Source organism: Macaca mulatta, chromosome 19, assembly GCF_049350105.2.
Source record: "Macaca mulatta isolate MMU2019108-1 chromosome 19, T2T-MMU8v2.0, whole genome shotgun sequence".
NCBI lineage: Eukaryota > Metazoa > Chordata > Mammalia > Primates > Cercopithecidae > Macaca > Macaca mulatta.
The window spans coordinates 57,204,529-57,228,580 of record NC_133424.1 but is presented as its reverse complement, the minus strand read 5'-3'; the positions used below and the strand labels follow the sequence as shown (position 1 = coordinate 57,228,580).

The window sequence follows — 24,052 nt, the reverse complement described above, 5'->3', positions numbered from 1 at the left end:
CATCTGGCTGGATGAATGGTAGCAGTAGCCCCATCCTGCCGGGACATTCTGGGAGGCCCGCCTGGGGCTTCCCGAGGTGGGAGGGTCAGGGACAGGCTGAGGGAAGAGGTGTCTGCTGGGTTAGGGGAAAACCAGCCTTCCCCATCATGAAACGGATGATGGGAGGGAAACAAACAAAGCTGGCTCCACCAGGTCGTGAGGGGAAGTTCGGGGAGAGGATGAGGGGGCCCCACGAGGCGGGTGAAAACCACAGTCCACAACTCGTCGCCAACTTCCCGCCTGGAGCCTGTGTGCCTCGGGTGAGGCTCCCTGCTCATTGGCCTTAAACAAGGCATATCTTCATTCCGACCTCCAACCCAGCCCTGCCTGCAGGCTCTGGCCTCAGAAATGGCAGCTTCATCTTTGCAGTGGCTCAGGCTCAAAGCTTGGAGACCCCTAACTCTTTTCATCCCTTGCAGCACAATTCTGCCCCCAACAGTCTCTTTCTACCTGATGGCCAGAGGGATCCTGTTAGAATCTGAATCAGGGCTAGGTATGATGGCTCACACCTGTAATCCTAGCACTTTGGGAGGCCGAGGCGGGTGGATCACCTGAGGTCAGGAGTTCTAGACCAGCCTGGCCAACATGGCAAAACCCCGTCTCTACTAAAAATACAAAAATTAGCTTGGCGTGGTAGTGTGCACCTATAATCCCAGCTACTCAGGAGCCTGAGGCAGGAGAATCACTTGAACCCAGGAGGCAGAGGTTGCAGCAAGCTAAGATGGTGCCATTGCACTCCAGTCTGGGAGACAAGAGCGAAACTCTGTCTCAAAAAACAAAACAAAACAACAACAAAATTAGCTGGGTGTGTTGGCACATGCCTATAATCCCAGCTACTGGGGAGGCTGAGGCAGGAGAATCACTTAAACCCCGGAGGCAGGGCGTTGTAGTGAGCCACTGCACTGCAGCCTGGGTGACAGAGCAAGGCTCCATCTTAAAAAAAAAAAAAAAAAAAAAAGAACCTGAATCCGAAGAATCTGAATCCGAACCCATCCAGCCTCTGTGGCTCCTACCTCACTCGGGATGATGGCCAAAATCCTCACCATGGCCCTCAAAGCTGTTGAATCCTTGTTCCTTTTTTTTTTTTTTTTTTGAGAGGGAACCAACCTCTCTCTGTTGCCCAGGCTGGAGTGCAATGGCGCCATCTCAGCTCACTGCATCCTCTGCCTCCTGGGTTCAAGTGGTTCTCCTGCCTCAGGCTCCCAAGTAGCTGGGATTACAGGTTTGCAACACTACACCTGGCTAATTTTTGTATTTTTACAAAAATAGAGTCGAGGTTTCACCATATTGGCCAGGCTGGTTTCGAATTCCTGACCTCAAGTGATCCGCCCACAGCGGCCTCCTGAAGCGCCGGGATTACAGGCGTGAGCCATCACAACAGGCCATTTTTTGTCTTTTTGATGACAGCCATCCTAACTCAGGTGAAATAATACCTCATTGGGGTTTTGATTTGCGTTTCACTGATGAGTTCACGATGTTAAGTATGTTTTCATATATTTGTTGGCCATTGTATGTCTTCTTTTGAGAAATGTCTGTTAAGATAATTTGCCCATTTAAAAAATTATATTGTTGACCAGCCATGGCGGCTTACACCTATAATCCTAGCACTTTAGGAGGCAGAGGTAGGACAGCGGCTTGAAGCCGGGAGTTCGAGACCAGCCTGAGCAACACAGTGAGACCTTGTCTGCACAAAAAGTTAAAAATAGCCAGGTGTGATGGTGCACAGGGTGGTCCCAGCTACTCACTTGGGAGGCTGATGTGGGAGGATTGCTTGAACCCGGGAATTGGAGGCTGCAGTGAGCTGTAGTTGTGCCACTGTACTCCAGCCTGGATGACAGAGCAAGATGTTGTCATCAAAAAGACAAAAAAATGGCCAGTCGTGATGGCTCAATCCTTTTTTTTTTTTTTTTTTTTTTGAGACGGAGTCTCGCTCTGTCACCCAGGCTGGAGTGCAGTGGCGCAATCTCGGCTCACTGCAAGCTCCGCCTCCCGGGTTCACGCCATTCTCCGGCCTCAGCCTCCCGAGTAGCTGGGACTACAGGCGCCCGCCACTGCGCCCGGCTAATTTTTTTCTATTTTTAGTAGAGACGGGGTTTCACCATGGTCTCGATCTCCTGACCTTGTGATCCGCCCGCCTCGGCCTTCCAAAGTGCTGGGATTACAGGCGTGAGCCACCGCGCCCGGCCAAGGCTCAATCCTATAATCCCAGCACTTTGGGAGACCGATGCGGGCTGATCACTTGAGGTCAGGAATTCGAAACCAGCCTGGCCAACACGGTGAAACCCCGACTCCACTAAAAATACAAAAATTAGCTGGGCAAGGCAGTGCAAGCCTATAGTTCCAACTTCTCAGGAGGCTGAGGCAGAAGAATCACTTGAACCTGGAAGGCAGAGGTTGGAGCGAGCTGAGATCATGCCACTGCATTCTAGCCTGGGTGACGGATTGAGATTCCATCTCTCCCCAACCCACCCAAAAAAAAGTCAGATTTTTTTTTTCTGTTGAAATGTTTGATATATTGTATATTCTAGATAGAGTTCAAGACTGGCTTGGCCAACATGGTGAGACCCGTCTCTACACAAATACAAACATTAGTTGGGCGTGGTGACAGGCACCTGTAATCCTGGTTACTCAGGAGGCTGAGGCTGGAGAATCACTTGGACCTGGGAGGTGGAGGTTGCAGTGAGCCAAGATTGCACCACTGCACTCTAGTAGCCTGGACGAGAGTGTGAGACTCCATCTCAGGAAGAAAAAAAAAAAATATATATATATATATATATACACACACACACACACACACACACGCACACACACACGCATACATACACACACGCATATATATACACACACACACACACACACACACATAATTAGCAGATCATGGTCATGGTGGTGAGCACTTGTAGTCCCAGCTACTTAGGAGACTGAGGCAGGAGGATTACTTGAGCCCAGGAGTTCGAGGCTGCAGTGAGCTGTGATTGTGCCGTGGTACTCCAGCCTGGGCAACAGAGCAAGACTCTGTCTCAAAAAAGAAAAAAAAGAAGAAATATAAAATGTAAAGTTGGGTTAGTTGTGTAAGCGATAAACGCTGTGAAGAATAAAGCCAGACAACTTTGGGTATACAGGGGACCCCTCTGAGGAGGTGACATTTGAGCAGAGACCTGACTGGGGTGATGCAGGTGTCTGAGGGAAGGACATTCCTGGCAGCGGGAACAGCCAGTGCAAAGGCCCTGAGGAAGGAGTTGCTTGATTTGTTCAAACAATAGCCAGGAGGCCAGGGTGGCTGTAGTGAGTGAAGGAGAGGAGGGGATGAAGGGAATGAGGGGAGGGTAGGCCTGCAGACCGTTGTCAGGGCCCTGGAGTCTGATCCAAAGGGGAGATGCTTCAGGAAATGTGACTCTACCTCTCGGGGCCTCAGTCTTCTCTTCTGAGAAATGTGCAACATGACGCCTGCGTCTGAAGGTCGCGTGGGGACTCAGGGAGCTCCTGCCTCCATGGGCAGGAGACAGCCGCACAGGTGAGGCCCTTTGGCTGCACTGGTCCTGTGCAACCTTGCAGATTTGGGGTGCCCTCTCTGGACTCGGCATTCTCCACACTGTGTGTCAGGATGGGCTGAAGCTGATGGGGTTCACTCCTTGGTTCCCAAAGTCTGGCCTGCCTTGGCACCCCCTCCTCTGTCCTCCTCGTCTGTCTCCTTCCTCTTTCTTCTCCTCTTCTTCCCCCATCCCTCCTCCTCCTCCACCTCCTCCACCTCCTTCTTCTCCCTTTTTCCCGTTCCCCTTTTTTCCCTCCTCCACCCTCTTCCTACTCCCTTCTCTTTCCTCTTTTTTTGCTCTCTCTCCCTCCTCCCCCTTCCCTCCTCCCTGCTCTCCATCCTGAATCAACATTCCAGTCCGTGGAAAAAAACAGGGCAGGCTTCCTTCCTCTCCCTGGCAGGGCTCCAGAGAGGGACTGGGCCATTGTGTATTCTGGCCTCAAGGTCACCCCGACTCCCTGCCCTCCCCAGTGCGGTTATTTGAGAAAAGGCAGCTTGGGTAAGGAGGAAGGGATTGGGGCTGAGAGGGGTGTGATCTGCCTCCCCGCCCATGGCTGGTGGCATCTGAGGGCTCCTGGTGCCATAGAGCTTCGTGGCTTTATGGGGGAGGCGAGGAGCCACTGTGGACCTGCTCAGGACAGCGAAGGGCGCCAGTCTCAGCCCTTGTCTGAAACCTGCTGTGTGACCCTGGACTAGTTCCTGCTCCTCTCTGGGCCAAATCCTGGCCCCCGCTCCTTTCTGGTTGAGTAACTATGGGCAAGTCACCTCCTCTTCTTTGTGGTGTCTCACTTTCCTTTTTTTTTTTTTTTTTGGTCAAACAGTCTCTGCATCTGAGTCCCCCAACTTTCCAGCTGACAAAAATTCCCTAGACTCTTTGTTAAAAATTCTGCTTTCTGGGCGTGGTGGCCAGCGCCTGTAATCTCAGCTACTCGGGAGGCTGAGGCACAAGAATAGCTTGAACCCGGATGGCAGAAGTTGAAGTGAGCTGAGACTGCGCCACTGCACTCCAGCCTGGGCGACAGAGCAAGACTCCGTCTCAAAACAAAACAAAATAAAACAAAACAAATTCCGCTTTTAAGTCCTCGCCCTGGAGAGACAGGTTTTCTGGGCCCATGGATATATAATTTTTTATTTTATTTTATTTTATTGTATTTTATTTTTTGAGACAGGGTCTTGTTCTGTCTAATAGGCTGGAGTGCAATGGCACCATCGCAGCTCACTACAGCCTCAAAATCCTAGGTGAAAGCAATGCTCCCATCTCAGCCTCCCAGGTAGCTGGGACGACAGACAAGTGCTGCCATGCCCGGCTCATTCTGTTGTTTGTTTTTTGTTTTTGTAGAGACAGGATCTTGCAATGTTTCCCAGGCTGTTCTTGAACTGCTGGCCTCAAGTGATCCTTCTGCCTCAGCTTCCCAAAGTGCTGGGATAATAGGCGTTAGCCAGTGTTCCTCGCAAGGACGTTTATGTTAATAAACATCTAGGAGATTTGGGAAATGTATTGATAGTTCCATTTCAAAGGGAAGCTTTGAGGAGCAAGTCAGAGAATTTGTGCTGACAGCACCTAACCCTGGAACCTGGGATGATGAGCATTGTGTTTCTAAAACTTCATATGCATTTATTATTATTACTTTTATTACTTTTTTTTTTTTTTTTGAGACAGAGTCTCACTCTATCTCCAGGTTGGCTGGAGTGCAGTGGCGCAATCTTGGCTCACTGCAACTTCTGCCTCCTGGGTTCGAGTGAACTCTCCTGCCTCAGCCTCCCAAGTAGCTGGGACTACAGGTGTGCGCCACCACAGCCAACTAATTTTTGTATTTTTTAGTAGAGATGGGGTTTCACCATGTTGGCCAGGATTGTCTCAATCTCTTGACCTCGTGATCCACCTACTACTTTTTTTTTTTTTTTTTGAGATGGAGTCTCACTTTGTTGTCCAGGCTGGAGTGCAGCAGTGCGATCTCCGCTCACAGCAAATTCTGTCTCCTGAGTTCAAGTGATTTTCATGCCTCAGCCTCCCAAGTAGCTGGGATTACAGGCATGAGGCACCGCTTCCAGCCTATTATTACTTTTTGTAAGCAAATCTCAGTGATTACAATGTAAAGAACATCATATATTACATAAATCGAGGCAAACCTGCTTAGTAGGATTAAGTTTGCCAGGACAAATGTTATCTTTGAGGCAGGGTGTGGTGGCTCACACCTGTAATCCCAGCACTTTAGGAGGCTGAGGTGAAAGGATTGCTTGAGCCCAGGAGTTTGAGACCAGACTGGACAATATAGCAAGACCCTGACTCCACAAAAAATATAAAAATTGCCAGGCATGGTGGCTCATGCCTGTAGTCCCAGCTGCTTGAGAGGCTGCAGTGAGCCATGATCACATCACTGTACTCCAGTCTGGATAATACTGAGACCCTGTCTGAAAAAAAAAAAAAAAAAAGAAAAAAAGAAAAAAAAGAGGCTGGGTGCCGTGGCTCACGCCTGTAATCCCAGCACTTTGGGAGGCCGAGGCAGGAGGATCACCTGAGGTCAGGAGTTCTAGATCAGCCTGACCAAAATGGAGAAACCCCGTCTCTACTAAAAATGTCCAAAAAAAAAAAAAAATTAGCTGGGTGTGGTGGTACATGTCTGTAGTCCCAGCTACTGGGGAGGCTGAGGCAGGAGAATTGCTTGAACCCAGGAGACAGAGGTTGCAGTGAGCCGAGATCGTGCACTGTACTCCAGCCTGGGCAACAAGAGTGAAACTCCATCTAAAAAAAAAAAAAAAAAGAAAAAGTAAAAGAAAAATGTTATCTTTGCTTTTTCCATCTGCCTGTTGTTAAAAGCTAACACCTGGCCGGGCGCGGTGGCTCAAGCCTGTAATCCCAGCACTTTGGGAGGCCGAGACGGGTGGATCACGAGGTCAGGAGATCGAGACCATCCTGGCTAACACAATGAAACCCCATCTCTACTAAAAAATACAAAAAACTAGCTGGGCGAGGTGGCGGGCGCCTGTAGGCCCAGCTACTTGGGAGGCTGAGGCAGGAGAATGGTGTGAATCCGGGAGGCGGAGCTTGCAGTGAGCTGAGATCCGGCCACTGCACTCCAGCCTGGGCGACAGAGCGAGATTCCGTCTCAAAAAAAAAAAAAAAAAAAAAAAAAAAAAGCTAACAACTTAGTCCGGGTCATAGGCACTTATTGAGCATCCATGTTCCAGGCTCTTTACTTGTATTAACTAATGTAATCTTTTCAACAATCCTAGGAGGCAGGGGCAGTATTATCATCTCCATTTTACAAGGAGGAAAAGCAAGCAATGTACCCAAGATCCCACAGCTAAAAAGAGTTCTGTCTGACCTCAGAGCTGTGCCCTGAAACCCCCTGCTCTGCTGAACAATGGAGAGGACTCCCCCACCAGCACCACCACCTAGGACCCATGGGAACTGTGAGACTTGGAGCAAAGTTTTCAAGTCTCTGTGCCTTAGTTTCCTCACCTGTAAGTTGGGGGAATGATAGTAACTTCTCTTAAGAGCTGCTGTAGGAATTGAGATCTTGCATGAAAAAGGACAAAACCAGTTGATACGGTTTAGCTCTTCGTTCCCACCCAAATCTCAGGTCCAGTTATGATCCTCAGTGTAGGAGGAGGGACCTCATGGGAAGTGATTGGACCATGGGGATAGTTTCTAATGTTTTAGCACCATTCCCCTCGTGCTGCTTGTTTAAAAGTGTGTAGCACCCCACCTTCTTCTCCTGCTGGCCATGTGAAGATGTGCTTGCTTCCCTTTCACCTTCTGCCATGATTGTAAGTTTCCTGAGGTCTCCCCAGAAGCAGAAGCCTGTATAACCCACAGAATCATGAGTTGATTAAACCTATTTTCTTTATAAATTACCCAGTCTCAGGTATGTCTTTATAGCAATGTGAGAATGGACTAATACACTGATGCTCGAGATATAGGAGTGATTATTATTTTGTGGTTATTGTTATTATTCTTTCCTAGACTCTTAATGAAGGGGATTGTACTACTTGGGATAATTCAGTAAAAGAGCACAGAGATGCCCAGAGGGACGGAGGACCTAGTCTTGGGGACATCTGAGCCTCCACCACACCCTGAGGCTATGGGATCTGACTTGACCTAGAAACCTGAGCTGCTTCTCTTTCCCTCCCCCTACCCCTCCTGCTGGCCTCATTCTGCATCAACTGCACACAATTACAGCTCAGAGCAGCAGCTCCCATCTTTCCCAAACCCCCGCTACTGGGGCTGTGACTCTTACTCCTTGGGCTCAGGTGAGGAAGGCCATTTTGCCTAGCTGGGAAGGTAGAAGTTCCAAGGCTTGGAGTGGCCAAGCCTGCCAGCTGCCCACCTGGGACATTCTTTCAGTCTTTCTTAATACAAGAACCTTGATGTTAATTGGGGCAGCAACATACCCAAGGCAATGACTGAAATTCCTTGCCTCCCTTGCAGCTAGGGTGGCCATGGTACTATGAGCTGGCCAAACAGATCTAAGCAGGGGTTGTTGGATGGGCCTTAGGTAAAGTTCCCTTAAAAGGAGCACAGTTCATAAATTGGCTAGGAGGAATTTTTTTGTTGTTGTTTCCCTTTGTCCACTTCTTTCTGCTTCTTGCCTGGAATATGGATGAGGCAGCTGTGACTCCAGCAGCCATCTTGGGCCATGAGGTGATGGAGAGGAGGGAAGCCCCAAGGTAAGGAAAATGGAACAGAAAAATAGAGCTGTGTCCCTGATGACACTACAGGGCCTCCATTCCAGCTCTGAACAATCTGCTTCTGGAGATTTTTTACGTGTGAGAAAAATAATCTTCTAGCCATATAAATGAATCCCTGTATATCTATTTCATCTATTTGTTTATGTTAGTTCCAATATCTCTTACTAGCCACTGAAGATAATTTCTTTTCCTTTCTTTTCTTTTCTTTTTTCTTTTCTTTTTGAGATGGAGTTTCACTCTTGTTACCAGGCTGGAGTGCAATGGTGTGATCTCGGCTCACTGCCCCCTGGGTTCAAGCAATTCTCCTGCCTCAGCCTCCCAAGTAGCTGGGATTACAGGCCACCCTTTTATCTTATATATTAATCTCCTTGGCTCTTTATTATTTGTGTTCCTTATTTATACTTCTGTTTTTTGTTTTTGTTTTTGTTTTTCTTGATCACACCACGCCTGGCTAATTTCTTTGTATTTTTAGTAGAGATGGGGCTTCACCATACTGGCCAGGCCGGTCTCGAACTCCTGACCTCAGATGATCAGCCCACTTCAACCTCCCAAAGTGCTGGGATTATAGGTATGAGCCACAGCGCCCAGCCTAGCCACTGAAGATAATTTTTTTTTTTTTTTTTTTGAGACGGAGTCTTTCTGTGTCGCCCAGGCTGGAGTGCAGTGGTGTGATCTTGTCTCACTGCAAGTTCTGCCTCCTGGGTTCACGCCATTCTTCTGCCTCAGCCTCCCGAGTAGCTGGGACTATAGGTGCCTGCCACCACGCCCAGCTAATTTTTTGTATTTTCAGTAGAGACGGGGTTTCATCGTGTTAGCCAGGATGGTCTCGATCTCCTGACTTCGTGATCCGCATGCCTCGGTCTCCCAAAGTGCTGGGATTACAGGCGTGAGCCACCGTGCCTGGCCAAGAATTTCTGTTATATCTAGACTCTAGCCCCATCTATGTCAAGTTTTTATGTGAACTTGGGTGGATAGGGGTGGGGTGAGGGTGGGAATATGGATGCTACTTCTTCTTTCTGGGCTAGATAGTGTTGGGGTTAGCAGCATGGGCTCAAGTCCATCCTCATGTCCCAGCTAGAAGCCCCACAATGGAGACCACTAATTTAGATAATAGCTTTAAAACTCCATAGAGCTCCCTCAGGGTCCCCTCAGGTGAGGTGGAGTCAGTGGGTGGAACTTTAGACTCTCTGCTTCCTCATTGGCTTGAATTGGTCACATGGCTGCTTGTAGCTGCAAGGCAGTTTGGGAAAGTGAGTACCTGACGTTTTCAGCTTCTAGAGAGGGAGGCAGTGTCTGTGTCATGGAAGCAGGTGGGCAGCAACCAACAGATCCCTCTTCAGTCAATGTATATTTATTGAGCAACCTTTGCTTCAACCAGATCAGTTTCTCTTTTCTCTCTCTCTCTCTCTCTCTCTCTCTCTCTCTCATTTTAGAGACAAAGTCTTGCTCTGTTGCCCAGGATGGAGTGCTGTAGGGTGAGTATAGCTCACTGCAGCCTTGGCCTCCTGGGTTCAAGCAATCCTCCTGTCTTAGCCTCCCATGTATCTGGGACTACAGGCATGCACCACTATTCCTGGATAATTTTTGAAAAATTTTTGTAGACATGAGGTCTTGCTACATTGCTCAGGCTGGTCTGGAACTCCTGGGCTCAAGTGATCCTCCTGGCTCAGCCTCCCAAAGTGCTGGGATTACAGGTGTGAGCACAGCACCCACCCCAGGGCCTTTTATCTTACATATTAATCTCCTTAGCTCTTTATTATTTGTGTTTCTTATTTATACTTCTCTTTTTTTTTTTCTTGATCACACCTGCAAAAGGTCTGTCTATTTCATTTACATTTTCAAAGAATCAGCTTTAGGTTTTATTGGTCATGTTTTGTTTTGTATTTCATCTATTTCTGCTTTTACCTTTCTTCATTCCTTAGCTTTTTTCTTTGGCTCATTTTGTGGACTTTTTCTAGTGTCTTGAGTAGAAAGCTTGTTTTGTTCATTTTCAGGTCTTTTTCCTTTAGTACTCTCAGTGCTGATAAGCTATCATTTTTCTCTTCAAGGATGGCTGTGGCCATATCCCACAGGTTTGATGTATATGATGCTTTTACTGTCATTTGATTCCGGTTGATATTTTGTATTTTAGTTGCTTCTGTAGTCCAAGTGTCACTTTTTTTTTTTTTTTTTTTTTTTTGAGATAGAGTTTTGTTCTGTCGCCCAGGCTGGAGTGCAGTGGTGTGATCTCAGCTCACTACAACCTCCGCCTCCCAGATTCAAGCAATTCTGCCTCAGCTTCCTGAGTAGCTGGGATTACAGGCGCACACCACCATGCCTGGATTATTTTTGTCTTTTTAGTAGAAACGGGGTTTTACCATGTTGGTCAGGCTGGTCTTGTACTCCTGACCTCGTGATCTACCCGCCTCGGCCTCCCAAAGTGCTGGGATTACAGGGTTGAGCCACTGTGCCTGGCCCCAAGGGTTACCTTTTATTCGTAAAATGTAACATTTTTTATGAGATGTAGTCTCACTCTGTTGCTCAGGCTGCAGTGCAGTGGTGCGGTCATGGCTCACTGCAGACTCGAATTCCTGTGCTCCAGTGATCTATAGGCATGCACCACCATGTCTGGCTAATCCCAATGTTATTTAAATTTAAGGAATTCTTTTTCAACTCTGTAGAAACTTTGGAGGAGACGAGTGTAGCTATTGAATTGGTATCTATAGGTGGTTTCATTTATTTATTTATTTTTAAAAATAGAGACGGGATTTTGCCATATTGCCCAGGCTGGTCTCAACTTTCCGGGCTCAAGCGATTCTCTCACCTTAGTCTCCTAAAGTGTTAGGATTACAGGCATGGGCCACTGTGCTGCGGCTATATTTGTTGCATTGCTATTTTAAATATTAATAATAAATTGACCTGCTGTGTAAACTTGCATTTGAAGAAAGGGCTCTGAGTCTTTTAAAAATGGTTTGGAAAAGTCTGGTCTACCTCAAGTCCACACCTTTTTACTGATGGGCAAACTGAGGCTCCAGTGAATCCGTGGCAAATTCAGGATTATGATCCAGATTTTGTAACCCACATTCTGGAGGTCTTTCACCACCCATCACCCCAACTCAACACAATCATCCCCAAAAGGGCCTTTCTCGTCCCTGCCCAAACCTGTCTTTCTATTCTAAGCCTGGACTCGGCCATCACCACTCTGACCAATGCCAAGAGCCTCTTTCCAGTGGGGCATTGCGGCTGGGTGGGGCCTGTGGCTCCCATTAATGAGAAGAGTTAGAAAACACACTCATTCTGGCCCCCACTTCCCAGCTCTCCACTCCTGGCCTCTACCTCTTCCCCGCTTGCATTCATCCACCCACAGGGTCTTTTCTGTGGCTAGAGAAGGATGGAGCTATTTTCAGGGTTGTGTAGGTAATGTTTGAGAGACGTGCGGGGAATCCCAGGACAAAGTTGTGTCTTTGATTAAATGGGTGAGGACTACCAGAAGGTGATGGAAGTCTTCTTGCGAAATATGGTCATTTCCTAAGCACAAGCAGCCCTGTTTTGGGGCCCAGGTGACAAAGTGAGGTGCAGTGTAGGGGAGAGCCACGTCCCACAGAATGCTGGTGCCTCAAGAGGGGCAGTCCTTGGCCAGCTGGGGAGCAGGAGTCTCACACTGGGGCACTGCGGGAGGGGCACAAGGCCCTGGCATCCAGCAGTGGGGTGTGGAGCACGGTGATCTGGGCCCATCCTCCTGCATGTACACACCCAGACTAGAAAAGTCTTGGGCGGGAAAGGAAATGAGTGTGGCCACCAGGAAATGGCGGGGCTAGCGGTGGTGGAAGGAGAGGCTGACACACATGTGCTTTTAACCAGGACTTTTATGGCCTCGGTGGCTCCCCAACAGCTCAGCGAGGGAGTGGGGCCCTGTGGCTCTAGCTCTAGGGTGGAGGCAGGAGAACAGCAGGACCACAGCCTGGCATCCTTGCTGTGGGGGGAGCGGTTCCCACTCAGAGGGCGAGGACCAGAGGATGGTGCGAAGAGCTCTTCTCTCTGGATGTCTCCAGGGTCACGCTGCTACCCCAGGGCTGTGGGGGCAGATGGGGCGAGGGGACGAAGGAGGCTGTCAGAGAGATGGAGGACCAGGTCCCCAGTGCCCCCACCCCTTCTGCTCCCCTGCCCACCCCGGGCCACCCAGTGACCCAATCCACCCCACGCTCAGCCTGTGCCAGGTTCAGGTTCAGGAAGGTAGCGTTGGTCCTTGTGCGAGGGAGGGAGGTTGACTGTGAGAAGAGAGAATGGGTGAAAAGGAATCCCGATGCTTTGTTGGGGTGGCCTGCTGCCACTGAACAGCATTCTCCCTTAACACTGACCCAGAAAACCAGGGTTTGATCAGTGAATGGATGAAAGTGGGTGACTGGCAGTGGTTGAGTCCTTGATCCTGGAAATTTCCAGTGATAGGGGAGGCACCATCCCGAACTCAGGGACATGGCTTCTGAGAGTGCTCTGGCTGCTGGGGGAGGCAAGATTCCAGACTTGGGGAATGATCTCATCCCCAGTGTCTGAGAGCTAATGGGGGAAACCTGGCCCTACTGTAGGGACATGGACTCATAGACCTCTGGGGATGCTCAGTCAGATGGAGGAGACATGGACCCTGACTCTGGGAGCTCCCAGTCTGATGGAGGAGACATGGTCCCTGACTCTGGGAGCTCCCAGTCTGATGGAGGAGACATAGTTCTTGCCTCTGGGAGCTCCCAGTCTGATGGAGGAGACATGGATTGTGCCTCTGGGAGCTCCCAGTCTGATGGAGGAGATATGGTCCCTGACTCTGAAAGCTCCCAGTCTGATTAAGAAGACATGGTCCCTGACTCTGAGAGCTCCCAGTCTGATGGAGGAGACATGGTCCCTGACTCTGGGAGCTCCCAGTCTGATGAGGGAAACATAGTCCCTGACTCCAGGAGCTCCCAGTCTGATGGAGGAGACATGGTCCCTGACTCTGGGAGCTCCCAGTCTGATGAGGGAAACATAGTCCCTGACTCCGGGAGCTCCCAGTCTGATGAAGGAGACATGGTCCCTGACTCCAGGAGCTCCCAGTCTGATGGAGGAGACATGGTCCCTGACTCTGGGAGCTCCCAGTCTGATGGAGGAGACATGGTCCCTGACTCCAGGAGCTCCCAGTCTGATGGAGGAGACATGGTCCCTGACTCTGGGAGCTCCCAGTCTGATGGAGGAGACATGGTCCCTGACTCCAGGAGCTCCCAGTCTGATGAAGGAGACATGGTCCCTGCCTCTGGGAGCTTCCGGTTTGATGGAGGAGACATGGACCGTCACTCCGGGAGCTCCCAGTCTGATGGAGGAGACATGGACCGTCACTCCGGGAGCTCCCAGTCTGATGGAGGAGACATGGACCGTCACTCCGGGAGCTCCCAGTCTGATGGAGGAGACATAGTTTCTGACTTTAGAAGCTCCCAGTTGATGGGGAGATACGGTTCCCAACATCTGAGAGCTCCCAGTCTGAGGGAGGTGACATGGTCTTCAACATTTGGGAATTCCCAGTCCAGTGGAGGAGACATTGTTCCTGACTTCTAAGAGCTCCCAGTTCAATGGGGAAACATGGTGCCCAGCATCTGGGAACTTCCATTCTGATGGAGGAGACGCAACTTCCACACATAGAAGCCTCCATCCTAATGGAGTCGATCATCCTTATTTCAGTTTGAAAGAGAAACTCCACCATCTGATGATAGAAACTTTGCCCTCACGATAATAGAAAGGAGGAGACATGATCCCCATTGCATAGGATCTCCCAGTCTGATTCATCCTTACTCTATGCCTGCAGTCTGATAGGAGAGGTAAACTCCCATCATTAACCCATTTCCCCCATATGGACCCTATATTTTAGGGTCCACCTGTCTGTGGGAAAAAGGATGCTCCACCGTCAGACTCTTTTAAAACCTTCAGTCTGCTGTACCTCTTATTTGAGAGAGAAGGCATGGGGGTCCCCTTTATCAACCCTCAGTCTGATGGAGGAGTCCAGTCTACCCACAGTGTAGGTCATTAGTTTGATAGAAGAGGCAGAGCCGTATTTGGGGACTCCCAAGTTAGACGGAGGAGACAAGGCCTCTTCCTTCAGTCTGATGGGGGAGGGATATCCATCTTTGGTCTATGTCCCCCAGCCTGATGGAGGAAGCAAAGGCTCCTTTTGGGAGCCCTTGTCTAAAAAGGGGCATGCCTTGCCCTTTCCCACACACTCACGGGCCACCTGCAGCTCCACTTCCAGTGTCTCGGTCTTGCCCTGCAGTGTGACGGTCTTGAGTGTGTAGCGGCCAGTGTCTGTGAGGTTCAGCTTTTGCACCAACAGTGAGCAGTTGGGGAAGCCCACCTCCCGGCCTGTGTGTGCGGGGCCTGCAATCCAGGTTCCTGACGGCAGCTGGCTGAGCAGCCGGTTGGGCTCGGAGGCAGGCCCGCGGTACCAGGCGTAGACCAGCAGGTCCTTGGGGTAGCCCTGCACGGTCAGCGTCACGTCCTGGCCCTCCATTGGCTTGGTGGGCACGGGCACGATCATCATGGCAACTGCTGCAGCTGGGGAGAGAGCGAAGGGGCTGGGTCAGCTTGGCCTGCATCTGGCATCGTGTCCCCCTCCCATTCCCTGCTGGCCTCCCCCCAGCTGGCTGGCACTCCTCTTGTAGGGTGCTGGGAAGGAGACTGAGGAAGGAGGTGACTTGTGTCGTGGTGGAGGTGGATTCTGGGTCCCAATAGTGTCTGCTAGGGGACTGTGTCTCCCCTATCAGACTACAAATTCCCAGCCTTTGAGAGATGTCTCTCCCATCAAACTGGAAGACCCTGGAAGGTTAGGTCATGTCTCCTCCATCAGAATGGAAATTCCTGAAATATAGGGGCCATGTCTCCCCTATCAGAGTGGAAATCCCAGAAAATGGGGACCATGTCTTCCCCATAAGATGGTTGGGACTTGCGTCTGTCAGACCGAGAGACCCCAGAATGTGTAAACCATAGCTCCTCCATCAGATTGAAAGATTCTAGAGGGTGGGAGGCCATGTCTCCTCCATCAGATTGAAAATTCCTACAAGGTGGCAGCCCTGTTTCCTCCATCAGATTGAGAAATTCTAAATTGTTGCTGGGTTTTTCCAATCAAGTTGGGGACCTTAGAAATTAGAGGGAAATGTCTATTCTATCAGACTGGAAATTCCTAGAAAGTGGGGACCTGTACTCCTCCATCAGATTAGGAGTACCCCAAAGGTGGATACCCCATCAGACTAGGAACGCTAAAAAAACAGGGCCATGTCTCCTGGAGACCACGTCTCCCCATCAGAAGGAAAATTCTCCCCAAGTGCAGACTGTGTCTCCTCCATCTGACTAGGAGCCCACTGAGGGTGAGTTGTCATATCTCCCTCATTACTGGTTGGAAGCTCATGGAGGATGAGGCATTGCCTGTTCTCTTTGAGCAGCAATTCCTTGAATAAGGGAGCCATGTTTCCCTGTCCCAGGACCGTCTCTCCAAGGACAGAGGCCATGTCTCCTCCATCGGATTAGTCTCCTTTTCTTCTGTCTCTCTCCCAGCACCTGCCACAGAGTTGCTGACAGTACTAGAAGCCCTTGGGAGCAGTGTATCCACTCCCTAAACATACCTGCATACCTTGGACACCCCCCATCTTGGCCTGCACAGGCAGGGCTTGGGGTAGTGCCTGAGGTCATCTGGTCCATCCCCCTGTCTCCCGTCAAGACCAGCTGCCAAAGCCCCAGGTGAGTGGAGCGGGAGGCACACTTACCTCTGGGGATGCCATTTCAGCTTTGGGTGAAAATCCACCCCTTGGATGAGACCCAGCCTGTTAGTGGGAGGGAGGGAAGGACCATTTCCCACTGTCCCCCAGGGATGATGGCCACTTGGGAAGGAACCGAGGTGGAATTAATGAGGCCTTAATATTCAAAGCCGCCATCCCCGGAAGATGAGAAAATGTTGCCTGAGGATCGCAATGGCTCTGAAATGACAACCACCTGCACTGCCCCAGCCCTCAGGTCATTTTAGGACAGAAGCAAGATGACAATGCCTCCCCAGCTGTTTCTCCATTTGCCAGCAATTGGCTGTGATTCTCCAATTGTGTGTGTGTATGCCTGTCATCTGGGTCAGATAACTGGGTAGTCTAGTTGGCTGCACAGAATTTCAGCTGTCTGTGTGGTGGGGGGGGTAGGTCAAGCCCCTAAGCAGCTGGTGACTGAATTTAGAACAGTGGCACCCACCTAAAGTGACATCTGAGTGATTTTCCACTCTGTCAACCCACAATGGTTTGCCATTTGTTCTCCAGGTGAACAGGACATGGGCTGTCTCCCTTTAGACCCAGATGCAAAGGGATCCACTTGATATGCCACTTTGTCACAGCTCATCAATGAACTGTGAATCTACCATGTTCCGATTCTCTTTTGGGCAAATGGTGGCTTAACCCTCACAGCCTGATGAGGCCTCCATGGGGATTGGGGGCTGGTCAGGCTGGGGGTGACTCACCAGAGAGCTTGACCACGACTGAGGCAGATCCAGATAGCAGGGTCTTGGTGTTCTTCGCAATACATGTGTACGTCCCCTCCTGGGCAGCTGTCATGCTGCTGATGTTGATGTGGTCTTGACCGTTCTTTAGGGCCTGCCCATTGAAGGCCCACACATACTCGGGCTCTGGGCAGGACCTGGACACGCACCACAGGGTGAGGGACGTGTTGAAGTCAACTTTGATGGTGCAGCCTGTGCGGGTGGTGGAATCCTGGAGGATGGCCACACGTTCTGGGCCAACTGTGAGGGCAGGAGGGAGAGATGGGGCAGTATAGGGAAGGAGGAGTGGAGGTGGGAACCCCTGGTTTTCTCTCCACCAGGCTAGGTCCCTGGGAATATCTTGGCCTCGTGGAGGGGAAAAAAAAGCTCTGGCCTTAACTCTAACTTGTTCTGGGATCTTGAGAATCACTCCCTCTCAGAGGATCTCAGCTTTCTGTTCTGTAAAAAGAATGTGTTGGGCCAGATAACATTTCAAGGTATTTTTGAAATCTATGGCTCCATTGACAAATAAAAAAAGCCTAAATGATTTTTTGTTTTTTTCTGACAAAGCCATTCTAAGAGTGTAGAATTCTAGGGCTTTAAGAATTGGTGCTTCTAGGTTGTAAGGTTCTAAGGTTCTAGAAATCTGTTTCCAAGATTCTAGACTCTAAGATTTCAGGATTAGATTCTAAGATTCTAAGAAACTCTGCATCTAGAGGTTCTAAGATTCTCAGAGTCTGGAATTCAGTGCTTCTGAAGTCCAGAATTCTCTGGTTGTAGGATTCTAGGATTCTAGGCACTAAGTTTTTCTACATCACGGGTCCTCATGTACCTCGGTGATTTATTTTCCCAGGATTCCACACTGCACATCTGCTGCCCCTGGGAATGACTGTGTGCTTTGGTTATGTTGTTAAATTTTGTGTCCCCTCCGACTACACTATTTCCTCCCCCGCTCCCTTTTCAAAGCAACTGGCCCTGTTTGCTTTCTCTGCAGATATTGCTCCTAACTGAAGGATTATTCAATAGTAAAGGTGGTCTGTAGAAGTCCTTTAGGATATGGGGCAAGTGTATGTTTTTTTCTTTCTTTCTTTCTTTTTTTTTTTTTTGAGACAGCATCTTGCTCTGTCGCCCAGGCTGGAGTGCAGTGGTGTAATCATAGCTCACTGCACCTGCAACTTTGGCCTCTGGGGCTCAAGCCTCCTGAGTGGCTAGGACTACAGGCATGTGCCACCATGCCTGGCTAATTTTTATGTTTTTGGTAGAGACGGGGTCTTGCTATATTGCCCAGGGTGGTCTCAAACTTCTGGGTTCAAGTGATCCTCCTACCTAGGCCTCCCAGAGTGCTGGGATTACAGGCATGAGCCACTGTGCCTGGCCAGGGCAAGTGCACTTTAAGAGAGGCCCCTGTTCCCCAACCCCAGCTTGCCTGCTGACTCGCTGTGTGCCCTTGGGCCCCCTCTCCTGGCCTTGGTTTCCCCATCCATGAGGTTTGGACACTGGGTATCTCTGGTAGGGCCAGGAGGACTCACAGTACACGGTCAGGTTGATGGGCTCACTGCGGCTGACACTGACCGGGTTCCACACCTCACATTGATAGGCACCGGCCTCCTCCCGGCGGATGCCATGCCTGGCCAGCACCCGGCCGTCAGGGGACAGGCCCAGGCGGAGAGCGACGGGCAGGGCCCCACCGTTGAAGAACCAGCGGACCTCAGCTGTGGTGCTGGGGCTGCCGCACATAAGGCGTAGGGTGTCTCGACGCTCCACCAGTGCCGTGCTGTTGGCCAAGACTGTGGGCTGGGCCAGGATCTCTGTGGAGGCAAGAGACAGAGGGGGAGGGGGCCAGGCACCGCCTGCTCCGAGGGCCTTCCCTTCCCCAGACAAGGGGCATGGCCGGATTGTGGCTGTGCCCCTACACCCTCAGCCGGAGGGACAAAGAATGGGTTTAGGAGGCAGGTCTAATCCTGGAGGCCATCCTGAAGGAGATGAGCATTTTGAGGTTATTTTAGAAATTTTTTCCCTGATGGTTTAAACATTGTTGGATTTTTTTTTTTTTTTTTAAAGAAGGATTGAGAAGGAGGTTGGAAGGCCCGGCTGGGGCAGAGGCGGATGTTGGGGGGTGTCTCACCATAGACCTGCATGTGTCCGTAGCCCACCTCAGTCTGAAACTGCCTGTTGTACGTCTGCAGGATGTAGGTGCCTGAGTGCCGGGGCAGGACGCCCTGGATGTCCAGGCTGCCATCGGGGCGCACAGCCTCCCGCCCCGTGTGGGCCGGGCCAGGAGTCTCATCGCCTGTGCTCACAATGTAGCTGGCCACCAGGTACGATACGCTGAGCGTGGGCCCCGCGTACCAGTTGTAGGCGAGCAGTTCCCCCGAAAGCCCGTGGACGACCAGCGTGATGTTGTCCCCTTCGGTGGGCTGGGCAGGCTCCAGGGTGATAGAGATCTCAGCCCCCACATTCAGGAATGTGGCTGAGGAAGAGGAGTCAGAGGGGTTGGATGAGGCAGGTTTGATCAATTGCCCCATTTGACAGAAGAAGAGACTCAGGCTCGGGGCACGTCCCCAGCCCAATGTCCTTCTGTATAAACGAGGACAGGCAAAACCAGGATTTGAACCTGCGACTCTCTGACTCTCAACATCTCAGCCACCTAATCTTTCTGGGAGTTTATCTATAGAGTGGCTTTGAGTACACTCTCTCTGTGTTTCTGTTCTTCCAACTGTCACGTGGGGATGACAGGTCTACCTGCCTTTAAGGTTGTAAGGATCCTGTACACATAACACATTTAGAATGCCTGGTATACAGTAAATGCCCAATACATGTTAGTCAGATGCAGGAGCTCAGTCCCAGGGAGGGACTCAGTCCCAGGGAGGGACTCAGTCCCAGGGAGGGAGGGATGTGTTGTGAGGATTGGGTTTGACGGACTGTGCCAAGGATCTAGCATCACATCTTGCATACAGCAAGTGCAAAGCAAGTGCTCAGCCCACAGGACCTGTGGCTTTAAGCAGGACCCAAAGGGTTTTCCCATCGTGACAGTCACCAAACCAAGTCTCATGAGATTCGGCTGCATATCCAGCCCAGCTAATTGTATGGCCCCATGTAGGACGTCAGGGCCTGCCCCCTGGGTCCTGACTCCCAGTCGGGGGCTCTTCCTCTGCCTCTCCAAGCTCGCCTACAGTGGAAAGCAGGGGTAAGATGAACACTCTCCATCCCTTTCCTTCTCAACCAAGCAGATCAGCCCCAAGACTGATGAGATGGTTGGGGCTGCTTGGGTTTGAATGACGTGTGGTTGCCTGGAACGGGCGGCTGTGACAGTGCTCACGTAAAAAGGACTTACATGCCTGGCCAGCTTTCTGGTACTTTCCAGGCTGTTAGAGTGTGGCTAGGAGTGAGGGGCTAGCCCTCAGTCCTGCCACTTTTTGGCTGTGTGACAGCAGCCAATGATTTCACCTTTCTGAGCCTCGTTTTCTCCCTATGAAGTGGGGGTTCGTGTGTGGGCCTCCCTCATAGATGGTTTGGGGTATTTTTTAGAAATAGAGTCTTGTTCTGTTGCCCAGGCTGGAGTGCGGTGGTGCAACCTTGGCTGACTGCAATCTCCACCTCCTGGGTTCAAGTGATTCTCCTGCCTCAGCTTCCCGAGCAGCTGGGACTACAGGCATGCGCCACCACACCTGGCTAATTTTTTGTATTTTAGGAGAGATGGGGTTTTACTATGTTACCCAGGCTGGTCTTGAACTCCTGACCTCAGGTGATCCACCCGCCTCGGCCTCCCAAAGTGCTGAGATTACTGGCGTGAGCCACCGCGCCCGGCCCCTCATAGGTGCTTTTAAACACATGAGAAGCTCTCAGAACAGCTCCGGGCACACAGCAGATATTGTGCTGCTTATAATGGTCTTTACATGACTCTGTCAGTGAGGCCTATTTCACAGGCACACAGAGGCTGAGAAGGGAAAGGCCACTGCCCCAAGCTGCCTCTTCCAGGAGAAACAGCTTCTGGGAAGAGTTTAGCCTCGTCAAGGCTTCCATAGCTGATAAAACAGAAACCCGCAGGAATGAAGGAGCAACAGCGGCTCCCTTGTCCTGGCTCATGCCCTGGGCTTAGAAATCTCCAAAGCCCATCCTGAAAACCTCTCCGGGTGGCTGTCCCCAGCCTGCCCAGTGCAGGTGCCTCTTGGAGGGGTGAACTGTGCTGGTGTGAAGCAGGGCTGCCCTCCCTCCCTATCACGCTGGACTTTTGCTCACACCTTCCCTCTTTCAGACGGGGTGTCCCCTCCCCTCCCTGGGGTCCTCAAGGGACTGAGGTGCTGGGGGGTGCCATTCTCGCTCACCACTGAGGAGCAGCCAGCTGTACCCAGTCAGCGCCATCTTTCACCCCAAACCGAGTCTTGGAGATGGTGGCGTTGAAGTCCCAGAGCTCGGACTCCCTTCCTGGTTGGGGCTCGGCTCCGTCTGCCGCAGGACCTGGGAGGGTTTGGTGATTTGGAGCCAGGGGAGATCACCTGAATTTGGAGGGATCGAGTCACCAAGGATCTGGGGCCCAGTTTGGGTACCAGGGTGGGTGTGGCGGGCACCGGCCAGAGGCCGTGACCTGGGCAGGCCTCCTGGGGCAGCCGCCTAACCCTCTTTGTGCCGAGGGCCCGGATTTGGTACTGGGAGAGGAACCAGGTCGCCGAGAAGAGAGGAAAAGTAGGGGAAGATTTTCGGGTAGTGCTTACCGACCACCCAGGCCCATGGCCTCCTCAGAGAGCTTGGGAGTCACCAAGGAATAAAATCAGTAAAAAGTCACTGCACCTTTCCCAGCCCCACTTGGTGCAGGGGACCTGTAGGTGTTATATCAGTGGATGGCGAAACAACCCTGTAAAGTGGGCACTTTTCGGACTCCCCCTTTGCAGACTGAGATGTGCCAGGTGGGGACTCCCACTTGTCCAGGTTCCCGCGGGGAGAGGGGATTTGAGCCCTGTTCTGTGTGCAAACCCAGATAGAAGGGCAGGAGGCTGTATGGCTACATGTTTTCTTTGGGGCTCTCCTTGGCTTCCTGCAAAGTGCTCAGAAATTCACATTCTCTTTCTCCCTCTTCGGAGGCCTTGTTTTCCCCTCTCTGTCAAATGGGCATATTCGGAGGCTTTGGGGCCACGGAGAGCTGAGTTTTGACACCGGCCCTGCACTTACCCAAAGTGGGGCTGGGGACAGTCTCTTGTTGAGACTCCATTTATTATTCTGAAAAATAGAGATGATGGCCGGGTGTGGTGGCTCACGCCTGTCATCCCAGTACTTTGGGAGGCTGAGGCGGGCGGATCATTTGAGGTCAGGAGTTCGAGACCAGCCTGGCCAACATGGCGAAACCCTGTCTCTACTAAAAATAATAATAATAAAAATAGCCAGGTGTGGTGGCAGGTGCCTGTAGTCCCAGTACTTTGCGAGGCTGAGACGGGCAGATCACCTGAGGTGAGGAGTTCGCAACCAGCCTGACCAACATGGCGAAACCCCGTATCTATTAAAAATACAAAAGTTAGCAGGGTGTGGTGGCCCATGCCTATAATCCCAGCACTTTGGGTGGCAGAGGCAGGAGGATCACGAGGTCGGAAGTTCGAGATCAGCCTGGCCAATATGGTGAAACCTTGTCTCTACTAAAAATATAAAAAATTAGCTGGGCGTGGTGGTATGCGCCTGTAGTCCCAGCTACTCGGGAGGCTGAGACAGGAGAATCTCTTGAACCTGGGAGGCAGAGGTTGCAGTGAGCTGAGATCTCGCCACTGCACTCCAGCCTAGGCAACAGAGTGAGACTCCATCTCAAAAAATAAAAACAAAAACAAAAAAATAAAAGTTAACTGGTCTTGGTGGCACATGCCTGTAATCCCAGCTACTAGGGAGGCTAAGGTAGGAGAATCACTTGAATCCAGAAGGCAGAGATTGCCGTGAGCCAAGATCGTACCACTTCCCTCCAGGCTGGTCGACAGAGCAAGATTCCATTTCAAAAGCAAACAAAAAAATAGAGATGATATGGACGTTACTTCAGGGTTGTTGACAGCAGTTAGTGAGATGCTACAAGTCAGGGATTTAAGCCAGGACCTGGTGGACGTGGATCTCATTGGTGTAACTGTTATTAAAAGTATAGGCTCTGGCTGGGCATGAGTTCGAGACCAGCCTGGCCAACATGGTGAAACCCTGTCTCTACTAAAAATATAAAAATTAGCTGGGTGTGGTGGTGAGCACCTGTAATCCCAGCTACTTGGGAGGCTGAGGCAGGAGAATCGCTTGAACTCTGGGCAAAAGAGTGAAACTCCATCAAAAAAAAGTATGGGCTCTGGACATAGTTCCACTGTTTCCTACCTCCAAGACCCTGGGCAATTTATGGAATCTGCCAGGCCTCAGTTTCCTTATTTGTAAAATGGGGAAAACAATAGTACTCATATCACAGGGCTGTTGTAAGGATTAAGTAGATACACGTGTAAAGTATGGTACTTGCCACGACTGGCACAGAGTAAATGCTCAGTAAATCACTCATTCATTTATTGGACAAACATTGAATGAGCACCTATTGTTTGCCAGGTGCTGTTCTAAGTGCTGAGGATGTAGCCGTGCACAAGACAGATGAAATCCGTGTCCTTGGGGGGCCGACATTTGGGGAGTAAATAAAGGAAAGGTAAATGTCTTCCACGTCAGATTGAAAAATAAAGTCAGAAAGGGGATTTACCATTTTATTTTTTGTAGAGATGGGGTCTCGCTATGTTGCCCTGGCTGGTCTCAAACTCTTGGCCTCAAGTGATCTTCCCACCTTGGCCTCCCAGAGTGCTGGGATTACAGGCGTGAGCCACTGCCCCTGGCCTGGTTTGCTACTTTAAATTGGGGTGGAGGGAGGGTACCAGGGAAGGTGTCTCTGAGATGATGCTGGGCAGGAGCCGAGGGGTTGTGGTGCTGGAGCTGCTGATGGCTGTGTTCTTATCACCCACATCCTGATGGCTTCTGAGTCCTGGTTCCTCTGAGGCCTCCACAGTCTGCTTCTGGGCAGGGGGCCACATCTGTGCTCACCTGCCCTGGTTTGCCTCCAGCACTGTGTCCTGGGCTGCCCTCACGGGGTAGGGTACTGACAAGCGGGAGGAGGCCCCGAGGAGTCATGGGTGAGTGCAGGTGAGAGGCACAGAGAGCGTCCTGGCACCTCCTGCTCCCCCCTCCCCACCTGTGACCTCACCTCACCCTTCTCCATCCTGGCCCAGAGCCCTGGGACCTCATCCCAGTATCAGTCAGGATGCCTCCCCGATGTCCCTGGGCACCTCTCACTCACCTTGTCCCAAATT

At 50.9% G+C, this 24,052-nt stretch overlaps 1 protein-coding gene and 1 long non-coding RNA gene across 4 annotated transcripts; one reads left to right on the top strand and one right to left on the bottom strand.

The window, feature by feature from the left end:
* The first annotated feature begins 4,130 nt into the window (after positions 1-4,130).
* Positions 4,131-7,429, top strand: LOC144337196 (uncharacterized). Its single transcript, XR_013409929.1, has 2 exons — positions 4,131-4,327; positions 6,903-7,429. It is a non-coding gene; the product is annotated as an uncharacterized LOC144337196 (long non-coding RNA).
* A 4,666-nt stretch (positions 7,430-12,095) lies between these two features.
* CEACAM16 (CEA cell adhesion molecule 16, tectorial membrane component) lies at positions 12,096-23,333 on the bottom strand. Of its 3 annotated transcripts, XM_015124234.3 has the most exons (7): positions 23,224-23,333; positions 21,086-21,218; positions 18,886-19,230; positions 18,290-18,568; positions 16,743-17,021; positions 14,480-14,806; positions 12,096-12,315 (listed from the first exon to the last, which is right to left on the bottom strand). In XM_015124234.3, exons 2-7 carry the CDS (start codon positions 21,120-21,122, stop codon positions 12,305-12,307), a joined length of 1,278 nt encoding a protein of 425 aa, XP_014979720.1. In that variant the 5' UTR covers positions 21,123-21,218; positions 23,224-23,333; the 3' UTR covers positions 12,096-12,304. The 3 variants fall into 3 exon arrangements, with proteins under 3 accessions (XP_014979720.1, XP_077836494.1, XP_077836493.1); XM_077980368.1 differs by lacking the exons at positions 12,096-12,315; positions 23,224-23,333 and having other exon boundaries at positions 14,259-14,806; positions 21,086-21,231; XM_077980367.1 differs by lacking the exons at positions 12,096-12,315; positions 21,086-21,218; positions 23,224-23,333 and having other exon boundaries at positions 14,259-14,806; positions 18,886-19,379.
* Positions 23,334-24,052: the final 719 nt, after the last annotated feature.